Source organism: Muntiacus reevesi, chromosome 6, assembly GCF_963930625.1.
Source record: "Muntiacus reevesi chromosome 6, mMunRee1.1, whole genome shotgun sequence".
Taxonomy (NCBI): Eukaryota; Metazoa; Chordata; class Mammalia; order Artiodactyla; family Cervidae; genus Muntiacus; species Muntiacus reevesi.
The window spans coordinates 41,195,745-41,210,440 of record NC_089254.1 but is presented as its reverse complement, the minus strand read 5'-3'; the positions used below and the strand labels follow the sequence as shown (position 1 = coordinate 41,210,440).

At 37.3% G+C, this 14,696-nt stretch overlaps 1 protein-coding gene across 1 annotated transcript in view; it reads left to right on the top strand.

The window, feature by feature from the left end:
* RSBN1L (round spermatid basic protein 1 like) overlaps nucleotides 1-14,696 on the top strand; it is a 77,727-nt gene that overhangs the window by 51,184 nt on the left and 11,847 nt on the right. The window contains exon 4 of the mRNA XM_065938959.1: nucleotides 12,553-12,690. Coding sequence (XP_065795031.1) covers nucleotides 12,553-12,690 — 138 coding nt within the window. The remainder of the gene's footprint in view (nucleotides 1-12,552; nucleotides 12,691-14,696) is intronic.

Below are 14,696 nucleotides of genomic sequence, written 5' to 3'. Positions count from 1 at the left end.
GAAGAAATAACTGCCCAGAAAACTTTGGTATTAGATCATTGATTTGTTTTTCATTTATTTTATGTCTGCTAAGTGCTAGGTTTTATGGTAGACCTCTTGGCTTCCAATGTAATTTGTTTCCACTGTATCATAAACTTTCTCTTGCCATACAATGCAAGTTATTTCAGCCATCTGTTAAATGTCACAATACATATATTTGCTTTTCAGATAGCTTTTAAGGTTAGGAAGTATTAATCTTTTATTAATTGATGTTTATTAAATGATAAGCATTTTCATCCTAACTTGTGTAATATATGCAACATGAAAACCATACTTCTGTTGTTAAATACAGTATCTTGCTGGGACTTGTTAATCAGGCCGGTGTGTGGCCAGGTAGTGAGTCTCCAGTCCTTGTAGAGCCACCTACCCTGTTGTCATTACCTGTTAAAGAGTTCTTGGATAACACATACATCTGCAACCTTTGTTACCAGTTGTGGCTCTGGCCCTGTGTCTGTGTGACTTGGCAGCTACAGGGACTGCTTTTACCCTTTAGCTTTAGATGTGGTGGCAGGAAATAGCCTGTGCAACATTCATGTGCCTTTACCCCCATGGTCCTCCAGATCCAGCCATTCCCGTGGTGTGAGAAGGAACACCTCGTGAAAAGCTTCCCTGAGCTGCTCATTTGATGTTTCTCCAAACCAGATTCTTTGTTTTTTTTAAGAGCTTAGAAGACTGAGGAAGTTGTTTTCCTTAGACTAGTTGTCTGAATATTTGTTTAATTAAAATCAGAGCAGCGAAAATCATTTGCCCTATATCTGTAGACACTAAAGGATGACAATATAAGTAAGATGTAGCTATTTCTATGATCTTTATAGTGATAAGGTTTATCTTTGTAATATTACTCTATAGTTTTCACAAAAATTCATTTTATATCTTTTTAGCTTTTATCCTTGAATCATGTTAAAGATTTTTTGGTGTATGTATCAGTGTGTATCTGTGTACACACACACACACACACACAGACACACACAGACACACACACGGCACTGACAAAAAGGACCAAGGCACAAGACGTCCTGTTCTGTGGTCATTGGTTTTGGATTTCTTTTTACTTGTATAATTCTGTTTTTCATCTTCCTCTATATCCCTGCAGATGGCCTGAAAAATTTGAAGACATGGTGGAATTATATGTGGTCTTATAGGTTATGTCATTTTTCTGATGTTGTGACTCTGAGGTTAGTGATATAATATCAGTCAAACTGTATGATAAAATTCTGTTTGAAAATAAAAATGGATTTTTGTGGAACGCTTGTAACCTATCTATATCAGATATTTGGCTATAGATCAAATCAAAGAAACTCAAAACTAAGTGGCTTAGAGGTATTTCTCACAATTCGTTGGCCTCTCTGGACAGTCTTTGTCAGCTCGGTTGGTGACTGGATAGCTTCGTTCATGTCTGGCGGTTTTCAGATCAGTTGTTCTTAGGGGACCTTGCTTAGATGTCTGGTGGTTTGATGCAGTGTCAGTTGGGGTGATGATCACGTTTTTCTCATCTTCTTGCAGGTTAACGGGCTTGTACACATGGTGGTAGTTGCAGGATTTATAGAGCAGAAAGAGTGAGCCTCTGCCTGTTTAGTGTTTGCTAATGTCCCACTGGCCAAAGGAAGTCAGGAGGCCAAACCCAGATTCGCTTCTTGATAGTAGGAGTGGCACAATCATATTGCTCAGAAGTGAGTATACATGCTTGTGAAGAGATTTTGGCCATGTGCAATCATCCACATCTCTCTTGGGCTTCCTCTGTGTCTCAGACAGTAAACAATCTGTGTGCAATGCAGGAGACCTCGGTTTGATGCCTGGGTCAGAAAGATCCCCTGAAGAAGGGAATGGCTACCCACTCCAGTTTTCTTGACTGGAGAATTCCACGGTGAGGAGCCTGGAGTACTACAGTCCGTGGGGTCACAAAGAGTAAGACACGACTGAGTGCTAACACTTTTACTCTTTCACATCTGTCTTAGTCTACCGTCTCTATTTTGTTCAAATAGTCATTTGGACATTTATCATTCTCCTATGTCTTTCATGGTATGGGAACAGAAAGGCAAGTAAGACAGAATTTTTATCTGTCAAGGAATAATTGAGATTATTGTCTTGACACACAGTATTTAATCAGTGTGTATTCCAAACCCTGTAGTAAGTAAGAACTTACTACTACCGTTAGGATATGAAAACTGGGGCAGTTATCTTCCAGTCACCTTTTTCCCGCCCTCAAACCTGGTTCTGAATTACTGCTAGCAAATAACTTACATCAGGTGTTAACTCATGATTAAATCTACCAATATTTTAGTAGTGAGTTCAGTTCAGTTCAGTTACTCAGTCATGTCCGACTCTTTGCAACCCCATGAATCGCAGCACGCCAGGCCTCCCTGTCCATCACCAACTCCCGGAGTTTACTCAAATTCATTTCCATTGAGTCAGTGACGCCATCCTACCATCTCATCCTCTGTCGTCCCCTTCTCCTCCCTCCTTCAATCTTTCCCAGCATCAGGGTCTTTTCAAATGAGTCAGCTCCTCTCATCAGGTGGCCAAAGTATTAGAGTTTCAGCTTCAGCATCAGTCCTTCCAATGAACATTCAGCCTTGATTTCCTTTAGGATGGACTGGTTGGATCTCCTTGCAGTCCAAGGAACTCTCAAGAGTCTTCTCAGCACCACCGTCGAAAGCATCAATTCTTTGGCACTCAGCTTTCTTTATAGTCCAACTCTCACATCCATACATGACTATTGGAAAAACCATAGCCTTAATTAGATGGACCTTTGTTGGCAAAGTAATGTCTCTGCTTTTTAGTATGCTGTCTAGGTTGGTCATAACTTTTCTTCCAAGGAGCAAGCATCTTTTAATTTCATGGCTGCAGTCACCATCTGCAGTGATTTTGGAGTCCAAAAAATAGCCTGCCACTGTTTCTCCATCTATTTGCCATGAAGTGATGGGACTGGACGACATGATCTTAGTTTTCTGAATGTTGAGCTTTAAACCAACTTCTCCACTCTCCTCTCTCACTTTCGTCAAGAGGCTCTTTAGTTCTTCTTCACTTTCTGCCATAAGGGTGGTGTCATCCGCATATCTGAGGTTATTGATATTTTTCCCGGTAATCTTAATTCCAGTTTGTGCTTTTTCCAGTCCAGCATTTCTCATGATGTACTCTGCATATAAGTTAAATAACCAGGCTGACAATATAGAGCCTTGACGTACTCTTTTTCCTATATGGAACCAGACTGTTGTTCCATATCCAGTTCTGACTGGTTGCTTCCTGACCTGCATACAGATTTCTTAAAAGGCAGGTCAGGTGGTCTGGTATTCCCATCTCCTTCAGAATTTTCCACAGTTTATTGTGATCCACACAGTCGAAGGCTTTGGCGTAGTCAATAAAGCAGAAATAGATGTTTTTCTGGAACTCTCTTGCTTTTTCGATGATCCAGCAGATGTTGGCAATTTGATCTCTGGTTCCTCTGCCTTTTCTAAAACCAGCGTGAACATCTGGAAGTCAACAGTTATTAAATCTGATTTGAATCTTAGCCCTGGCTCTGCAAAATGAGGGGAGAAAACTAACAGTTATTGATTTCACTTGGGGTCATTCATTCATCGTGCTAGGCCAATGAAAATGATTCAACATGGCGTCTTTGACCATTGCCTTCCTTTGTACAGAATTTTCATTTTGACCAGTTGCGCTTGACATATACAACTTAAATGGTTGACCTGCTCTGCTGTGGCAGGAATCAGATGTTCTAATTGAGAACAGAGACTTTTTCCTTTATTATACTAATTTAAATAATGAATAGTAACACGTTTTTTCTTATTTTAGTTATATGGATATTTTTGAAATAAAATATTGATTAAATGTTATAACCGGTTACATATTTTACTTTGGAAGGGTATGCTAGATGTGATGGGGAATAGCTCCCCCTTGTGGCACATTTATTTTTGTTAGATGCTTAGATTGCCTCAGTAGAATGTGGTGAGCTTGACTTGTTTTTAATAAAAACTCACCAGAGTTGGACCAGTAGCTTCTTCTGCTCTCACTGCCACATTTTTTTTTACTGTAGTAACTATCCTGTTTTTTGTATTTTTTTTTTACATTGATGATAATGCTTGCTAGAAGCATCTATAATATCTTTTCTATTTATCGTAAGTTAACTATAATATATACTATCCCCTGGAGAAGGACACGACATTGCACTCCAGTATTCTTGCCTGGAGAATTCCACGGACAGGCAGCCTGGCGGGCCGCAGTCCAAAGGGTTGCAGAGTCATAGACAACTGAGCGACTAAGCACATACTGTATACTGTAAAGTATTCTGTGCAGTTTTTAATATCTTGGGATGTTGATAGGTATGCTAAAAGAAAACAGGTAAATAAGAAAAACAGATTTTGAAGTCAAAACAGTTTGTTTATTGCTGGGTGAAATAAGTTTCTTTATTTTGAGTCTTCTCACAACCTTTATAGCGTTTAGTAGTGTGTCGTGAACCTCCCAACCAGAAGAGCTTTCCAGTCTTATTGGACTATAGAGTCTTCTCTTCAGGGACTGGCACATCAGGGAGCACATTTTAGAAAACAGCATTATTTCAAGTGAGTAATTCCTAGTGTTTTTTTTAATTACGTATGTCCAGTTTGCTTCCCTTGTTGCAGCAATTTTTATAACTAAAATAAGAGAAAGCAGTATATTTTTGGCAATGTATTACCTGTCATAAAGGCTACTTTTTTCTTTAGTAGCAAGCCAAATGTATTTTTGTTTTTAAAGATTATGTTAGGAATAATGAATAGGGTTTTAGTTTAAACATAATCTAATTGAACAGTCCCTTTCCCATTAACCAGAACTTATAGTTACTGACAGTGGGTACAAAAAGTCTTCTCTTTCCTCCTCTCTCATTTCCCTTACTCCCCTTCATAACATTTACAGAGAATAAATGGAATAAATAAAGGGAAATATGAAAGTGTAGTCATGATGGTGGTAGGTTTTTTTGTGGAGTGGAGGACTCTAGGGGAGGTTTAGGTTAAAAATGTTACATCTGTTGATAGCTTTTACAAATATAAGTATCCTTTCTGTCTTTTATTATGTTGTCTTCTGAGAGGTATACCCTTTAAGGAATATATACCTTTTAAGGTATACCTTCTAAGGAAGCATATAGGATATGTTTTAATGCAGTGATATATATTGATATTTTCAATTTTTTAACTGCATCAGAAAACTAATAATTTGATTAATGTTCACTGAAGCAAATACAGTGATCTTATGCAAAGTGTCATCAGGATGTGAGATTTTCCAGATAAGTGGTTTTTCTTAATAATGGAAGCATACAGTCTTAAGAACCAAGATTTTATTGAAGATATCCTTTTTACTGAGGATTGTTGTTGTTCCGGAGAAGGCAATGGCACCCCACTCCAGTACTCTTGCCTGGAAAATCCCATGGACGGAAGAGCCTGGTGGGCTGCAGTCCATGGGATCGCGAAGAGTTGGACACAACTGAGCGACTGACTTCACTTTCACTTTTCACTTTCATGCATTGGAAAAGGAAATGGCAAGCCACTCCAGTGTTCTTGCCTAGAGAATCCCAGGGACGGTGGAGCCTGATGGGCTGCCGTCTGTGGGGTCGCACAGAGTGGGACACGACTGAAGCGACTTAGCAGTTGTTGTTCAGTCACTAAGTTGTGTCTGACTCTTTGTGACCCTGTGGACTGCAGCATGCTAGGCTTCTGTGTCCTTCACTGTCTCCTGGAGCTTGCTCAAACTCTTTGAGTCAGTGATGTCATCCAGCCATCTCAACCTCTGTCGCCCCCTTCTCCTCCTGCCTTCAATCTTTTCCAGCATCAGGGTCTTCTAGTGAGTCGGCTCTTCACATCAGGTAGCCAAAGTCTTGGAGCTTCAACTTCAGCATCAGTCCTTCCAGTGAATATTCAGGGTTGATTTCCTTTAGGATTGACTGGTTTGATCTCCTTGCTGTCCAAGGGACTCTCAAGAGTCTTCTCCAGCACCATAGTCTAAAAGTGTCCATTCTTTGGCGTTCAGCCTTCTTTATGGTCCAACTCCCACATCCGTACATGACTACTGGGAAAACCATACCTTTGACTGTGCGGCCCTTTGTCAGCAAAGTGATGTCTCCGCTTTTTAATACACTGTCTAGGTTTGTCATTTTCTTCCAAGGAGCAAGTGTCTTTTAATTTTATGACTGAGCATATTCAACATAATTTATGCTTTTATTTCCATCTAGACTTGTCATTATGGTGTTATAATTCCGATGAGCTAGGGCAGCTGCAGTTGTGTATACTTCTTGCCACTCCTTTCCCTTGTAATTGTAGTTTCTTATCTTTTATGATTTTTTATACTAGCTGGAATTATGCCAAGTGTAGAAACATATGTAGGAAGAGTATCCTCATATGAATCATGGCCTTTGTGACATTTATTTTAACTATTTAGATATTGTTTCAGCTCTTACCTTTTTCCTTTTTCCATCCCACTGCTCTTGAATTGTAATTGTTGGATAAATTATTTTTGGATAATTGGGACTTTTTCCCTAATGATTATTGTAGATTTCTTTTTGTTCCATGCTACAGAGGAAACTTAATTATTTGCTGTATAATATTTCATTATTACAGATGTCATGTAAATCAAGGCATACTATTTTTTTTGTGAGCGGTGTGTGGATTATATTCTTCCATCTCAGGTTTCATCAAGAAATACATACTTTTTGAATTTGAATATGTGTAGTTTTCCATGTTTGAAACATTAATTGTTCAAACAGATTTAGCGTATGTTTGAAGTATCGGGTTGTTAATCTAGAACGTGAAAGGGTTAGTTGCTCAGTTGTGTCCAACTCCTCGAGACCCCGTGGACTGTAGCCCGCCAGACCCCTCTGTCTGTGGAAGTCTCCAGGCAAGAACACTGGAATGAGTTGCCATGCCCTTCTCCAGGAGTTCTTCCCGACCCAGGAACCAAACCCCGGATCTCCTGCACTGCAAATTCTTTACCAGCTGAGCCACCAGGGCAGCCACAAGAATAGTAGAGTGAGTTGCCATTTCCCTGTCCAGGGGATCTTCCCAACCCAGGGATTGAACCTGTGTCTCCTGCTCTGTAGGCAGGTTCTTTACCCACTGAGCCATTAAAAGTTGTATTAATATGAAGTTGCTCGGTCGTGTGTGACTCTTTGTGATCTGAACCCATGGACTGTAGCCTATCAGGCTCCTTTGTCCATGGCATTTTGCAGACAAGAGTACTGGAGTGGGTTGCCATTTCCTTCTCCAGGAAGGAATTAAATGATATGCATTGAATGGTATATAATTAAAAGTTACATTACAGTGTGTTTATTTATTTTAATTGGGGGTGTGCCTGTATGCATGCTAAGTCACTTCAGTCGTGTCTGTTTGTGACCCTATGGACTGTGGCCCGCCAGACTTCTATGTCCATGGGATTCTCCAGGCAAGAATACTGGAGTGAGTTGCCATGCCCTCCTCCAGGGGATCTTCCTGACCCAGGGATTGAACTAGTATCTCTTAATGTCTCCTGCATTGGCAACTGGTTTCTTTACCAGTAGCGCCACCCTGGAAGCCCCTAATTGGGGTATAGTTGATTTATATTATTATTAGTTTCAAGTGACAAAATAGTGCTTTACAGTTTTTTTAGATTATACTCCATTTAAAGCTCTTATAAAATATTGTCAATATTCCACATTCTGTACATTATTTCCTTGTAGCTTATTTATTTTGTACGTGGTAGTTTGTACTTAACGCCCTGCCTCAGTCTTGCTCATCCCCCTCCCCCCCACCCCTCTTCCCACAGGTAACCACTAGTTTTCTATATCTGTGAGTCTGTTTCTTTTTTGTTATATTCATTATTTTTTTAGATTCCTTATATAACCAATAACACACATAGTATTTATCCTTATGTAAGTAATAATATACATAGTATTTATCTTTCTCTGTCTGACTTATTTTACTTAGCATAATACTCTCTCAAGTCTATCCATGTTGTTGCAAGTAGAAAAAAAAATGCATTCTTTTTTATGGCTGAATAGCATTCCACTGTGTGTGTGTGTCTGTGTATGTGTGTATATATACACACACACCATGTCTTTGTTATCCATTCATCTGTTGTTGGACACTTGGGTTGCATTCATATCTTGGCTGTTATAAATAATGCTGCTTTGAACCTTGGGATGCATTTATTTTTTTGACTTAGCATTTTCAGTTTTTTTGGATATATACCCATGAATGAAATTGCTAGATTGTGTGTGATTCTGTTTTTTAGTTTTTTGAGGAACCTCGGCTGTTTTCCACAGAGGCTACACCAGTTTACATTCACATTAACAGTGTACAAAGGTTCCTTTTTCTTTACATCCTCTCTAACATTTGTTATTTTTGATCTTTTTGATGGTAGTCCTTTTGACAGGTGTGAAGTGATGTTTCACTATAGTTTTGATTTGCATTTCCCTGATGATTAGTGATGTTGAACATCTTTTCTTGCGCCTGTTGGCCATCTATATATCTTTTTTGTAAGAATGTTCAGGTCTGGCCATTTTTTAATTGAGTGACACTGTATTTTAAAATTCAGGTTACTTTCTCAAGCTAAGATTGTAATGAATTTAATTTTTAAAATTTAGTTTTAAATTTAAATATATTTATATCCATTCTATTGAGTCATCAGATTATTATTATCTTTAATATTTGAAGAATGAATGTTTAGAAGAAAATTCTTTTTTCTTTTAAACCCGATAGCTAAGTATATGTAATTTATATAGAGACCATACTTTCTAGTGGAATATATGTGTGGATTGCTTTTTGTTTGTTTGGTTTTGCTGTGAACCATTTCACTTGAGGGATCTTGGTTCCCCTATCAGGGACTGAACCTGGACCCTTGGCAGTGATAAATCATGGAGTCTAACCCCTGGACCACCAGAGAATTACTTATCTGTGGTTTTAATAGTGAACAAACAAAATGTACTTTACAGTTTTAGCACATTTTGGTGAAAAGGGAAGGGACTTGTGCTTTTATTATAGCAAATTACATGTGTAAAAGAATTTTACATATATATGTATTTTGCCATGAGATGACAAGAACTATGAAGATTCAAGTACCATATTTAACATTATAATCCACCATGTAGAGTCTGTGTTTACTTTATTCTTTAAAATTTAGTTTTTTCCATATATCCTTTGAAATATTTGTGAATTTTAATAGAACATACTTCAAAAAAATCATCAACAAATATAGCGTTGTTTAAGGAGCTTCAAACATAGGATTGGTTTGCTGGTGTGTGAGATGAGTGCAGTTGTGCGGTAGTTTGAGCATTCTTTGGCATTGCCTTTCTTTGGGATTGGAATGAAAACTGACCTTTTCCAGTCCTGTGGCCACTGCTGAGTTTTCCAAATTTGCTGGCATATTGAGTGCAGCACTTTCACAGCATCATCTTTTAGAACTTGAAATAGCTCAACTGGAATTCTATCTCCTTCACTAGCTTTGTTTGTAGTGATGCTTCCTAAGGCCCACTTGACTTCACATTCCAGGATGTCTGGCTCTAGGTGAGTGATCACACCATCGTGATCATCCGGGTCATGAAGATCCCTTTTGTACAGTTCCTCTGTGTATTCTTGCCACCTCTTCTTAATATCTTTTTCTTCTGTTAGGTTCATACCATTTCTGTCCTTTATTGAGCCCATCTTTGCATGAAATGTTCCCTTGGTATCTCTAACTTTCTTGAAGAGATCTCTAGATCTCCCATTCTGTTGTTTTCCTTGATTTCTCTGCACTGATCACTGAGGAAGGCTTTCTTATCTCTCCTTGCTATTCTTTGGAACTCTGCCTTCGAATGGGTATATCTTTACTTTTCTCCTTTGCCTTTTGCTTCTCTTCTTTTCATAGCTATTTGTAAGGCCTCCTCAGACAGCCATTTTGCTGTTTTGCATTTCTTTTTCTTGGGGATGGTCTTGATCCCTGTCTCCTGTACAATGTCACAAACCTCTGTCCATAGTGCATCAGGCACTCTGTCTATCAGATCTAGTCCCTTAAATCTATTTCTCACTTTCACTGTATAGTCATAAGGTATTTGATTTAGGTCATACCTGAATGGTCTAGTGTGTGTATTCTAGGTCTGAATGTGTGTATTCTTACATATACTCTCTTGGAAAGAAGAGAGTCCAGCACCATCCATTCATTTGACTTTTGCTTTAATAGTGTGTTTTAAGTACCCATTTCTTTACATTCACTTGTGCTTAGCATTTCAGAAGGATTCTCTCACTGGAAATTCCTCCTTCCTCAAGTTAATTTGTTGATAATTGAGTCACTGCCCAAATCATGAAGTTGATCATTACTGATATTGTGATACAGTAGAATGAACCAGCTGGATGGCAAAGACTGGATTCTGACTTGGTTAGAACTGGTTAATAGTTTAGACAGTTATTGAAGTTTACATAAGACAAAGAAGTTTGAAGCACAGAAAATTTACTTATTTGTGTGAAGTGGAAATCCTGCCTCTCAAATATGACTTGTAATCAAATGATACATTTCAAAGCACTTGTAAACTTGTGTTTAACAACAAAAGGTATTTGATTTCACTGAGATATTTATGAATTATAATAGAAGTCTTTTAATTTTAATGAAGTCTCTCAGAAAGTCGTGATCATTTGCAGATCTAGTACTGAGGCCACAATCTCAGAGTCAGCTAACAAAATTGATATCAATCCTGATAATTTTGTTAAATTTTAAGTTGATATTTTTAGCTTTGTTAGATTGCATTACAGAAATGCATAACAATGATTAATTTTACTGTTGTGTTACTGTTAGTATATCTAAACATCTAGAGCCTAAATATTGTTGTAAAGTCAGATACTCACTTTCTATTCTCTCAGTATTGGAGATGCTAGGAACTTTTGGGAGACAGGAAAAAGATCAGACCATGCGTACAAAATGGTGACACAGACCCCAGCTTTTTTTTTTTCTTTTTTTGTAACTTGAAGAATTGGGGTAAGGTTTTATGTTTCTGAGAAGTGAATTTGTGGCAGTTCATGAAAACTTTGAAATTCTGGTAAATGAATTTATTAAGACAATGATGTATCATTGTTAACAATGTTTTGCTTATTATTCTAAAAAATAAAATTATCTAGTGTTTTAGTCTGGAGAAGGCAATGGCACCCCACTCCAGTACTCTTGCCTGGAAAATCCCATGGACTGCGGAGCCTGCTGGCTCTGCGGTCCATGGGGTCGCTAAGAGTCGGACATGACTGAGTGACTTCACTTTCACTTTTCACTTTCATGCATTGGAGAAGGAAATGGCAACCCACTCCAGTGTTCTTGCCTGGAGAATCCCAGGGATGGGGAGCCTGGTGGGCTGCCGTCTATGGGGTCGCACAGAGTCGGACATGACTGAAGCGACTTAGCAGCCGCAGCAGTGTTCTAGTCAAATATTCTGTTAAGATAGAACTTCTTTGTCCTGTTTTTGATGTGGGTGGGGGCTTAGATACTTTGATACATAATACTGTGTTTACCAGCTGTGGTTGTAGGGATTCAGCTTGTGATCTGAACATATATTAGAGTCTGTGTCCCTTTGTGATGAAAGTTTACCCATCTAGAGTTACCTGGTATATCGGACTTCCCATTTTAAAACTGGAATAGACCCAGGCAAACTGAGACAATGTTATTTCCCTAAAGTTAGTGGCCACAAAGGCTAATCCAGAGAAAAAGATGTTTGTTTATGAAAGGAATTTGTTTTGCTTTAAAGATACTTGTGTTTACTAGTGTTAGCATATGAAGTTTCTCTGTAAGGTTTAGACGTACTTTTGAAATTTAGGACCAATGATTCTTGAGGTATAGCCTCTTTTATTTTGGTTTAAATTTGAATGATAACCATTTGCTCACACTGTACAGGTGACTTTACATAATTACTGTTTTCTTTAGAAATCTGAGATCAATTTTTCCAGTTAAAGAAACTAAAACTGAAGGAATCTAACTGATTTCTACCAATATAACTGGTAAATAGCAAATGTAGATTTGGAACCTAGGACTTTTGGTTCTCCAGCTCTAGTAGGTTTTCATCAGAGAAATATAAGCTGAATCTTAGGTTAACATGCTAAGATCTAGAAAGGAACATAATTCCTGGTGGCCTTTTTGATATACAAAGTACTGATGATGGTTAAATGCACTGTTTTCAGAGGGTCTATTTTTGAAAATTCTGATGAAAAGGTATGAACCATTTAGGATAATATAGGTATAGGAACTTTTAAATATAATTTCAGTAGCATTATAGATCAAATAGTAAACTGTGTTGAAAGGAGAAACTATATGATCAGGAAGTATGCTGTTTATCTCAACTCTGTTTTCATAAGCAGTGTGTAGTAATAAATAGCCAGAGAAGGTAAAATACCTCGATTTTGTGCAGATTTTTTTTGGTTTGTTTTACTGTTTGTAAAAGGCTTTTTTGCTTTGTTTCACTTGCCTCACATTTTGTTTTAAAAATCTGAGACAGAATAATTTAGAATTATGCAGTGGTAACAGGAATTGTCTTATCTTTAATGTAATTAAATCCATATCCTTCAGGTAAAAAGAACATATTCTCACGGTACTTATAGAGCTGGCCCAATGAGACAAATCAGCTTGGTGGGAGCAGTTGATGAAGAAGTGGGAGATTACTTCCCTGAGTTCCTTGACATGTTGGAAGATTCACCATTTTTAAAAGTAAGAGAAAACAATGTGAAGCAATCTGAGTTGTGGGTGTTACTTTCATGCTACCAGTGATACAAATCATGGCTTTTCAGAATTATAAAATTTTTTATTTCAGTTGATTTGGCAGGAAGGGAAGAAGAGGTGAGAAACTAAAAGTAATTCTTGTGTGCGTGTGTAACTTCTCAGGGTCTAATTGTAATGGCAAAGCTGAGTGGTAGATCAGAAAATGATACTTGGCCTATAGCTGCCATTAGAAAAGTAAGTTTCATTGGTTTATCACCATTTTATAAACTTGAGTGCCAGAGGATTTAAGAAGTGCAGGATAGATGCTCACCACAGTGTTTGCAACTGGGAAGTGACAGTTTGGGTGGTGAGAACTGGCCTGGCAAGTTGTCTAACTGTATTTCAGCTTTGGAGATCCTGGCTGGGTTGGGCAAACCAGTTAAACTTTCTGGGCTTCAGTGTCCTCATCAATAAAATGAGGTATTTAAACAATGCAGCTTTAAGGCCCCTTTAAATTCTTTAAATGATTTTGAGACAGATTCTGTTTTCTTTCTTCCTGTCCTCCCTTCCTTGTTTTCCTTCCTCCTTTCTTTTTTCCTCCCTTTCTTCCGTTTTCTTTCTTTTCCCAGCAGTTCCTGCATTCCAGAAAATATTTCTTCTTATGGGCTGCTAGCACTATCCTATTGAGAGAAAAATCTCTGAACTATGTAGTTAGGTCAGTTATTTAATCAGTAATTCAAAGGTGAAAGTGTGACAAGATTAGTTTATCTCTAATACTTGTTACACATTCTGTAGAACATCTCTCTCTCTCTCTCTTTTACTTCTTGCTCAATTTTCTAGCCTATGTGTATATATATATCTTTTACTTTTTCATCCTACTCTATTTTCCTTTTATTTCCTTTTTTGTTCCTTTTAAGCCATTAGTTCCTTGTCTGTTTCTCCCAGCTAGTGACATGGAATTTGGTTGCATTTATTTTGAGTGGCATTTTAAAAATACCATCATTTCTTTTACAACATAGCATTTCCTTTATATTCTCAGAATTGAATTAGAAGTTTCAAGCCTCATTCAAATTTATTTTTAAAAAATCTTTAAGATCATAAGCTTTCTAGACTTTTAGCTGTATGCTAGATGCCAGAATAAATGGAACTATATCAGAGTTTTGAGTGACTATAAATTAGACCTAGCATTCTATTCATACTTAGTCAAACAGGTGGAACCAAAATGTCATAACATTTTTAGTTAAGCAAAAATTCATGTTTTCTAAAGTATATATACATATTTTAGAAACATAAACTGAAATGGGAGCACTGAATATGAAATAGAAAAAGTGAAACAAGCTAAATAAAAATTAAAGATCATCATACAGCCCTATTGTTTTTAAATATGGCTGCTTCCTTAGAATCACATTTGGAGCTTTGGAGAAGGAGGAAAAAAAAAGCCTGGGCATTTATATTTGTCAAAAAATTCCAAGATAATGCGAATGTGCATCTGGAAAACAGGAAATCAACATGCGATACAGTTTTATTAATTAAAATACAGATTTTGTTCAAATTTCACATTTTAAGCTAGTGTCCATTATTTGTTTTCATGCATTATTTTTAAGAGTCCACATCATATTTAGTTGCATTGAGCAGCTTCAGCTGCATGCAGCAAATTCTGATAAATTATTTTTTTTTCATTTTTATTCTGTTACAGATATTTTCTAATTTTCCTTGTTATGGCTTCTTAGATACACCTATCATTTAAAAGTGGATGCTTAATTTCCAAATAGATGGGTTTGTAAAAGTATCTTTGATGTTAGTTTCTCACCTGACTGCTTTTTTTTCTGTAATCACCCTCTGTGGTTTTTTAGTCTTTTACCTTTATTGAGGCTTTTCCAATGGTGAGTCAAAGATTTCTCTTGGTAAATGTCACATTGTACTTGAAAATATGTGAGTTATTTTCAGATATCTTTTGATATTGATTTCTAAAATAATTCCACAGTGATAAGAGAACAGATTATGTATGATTTCAA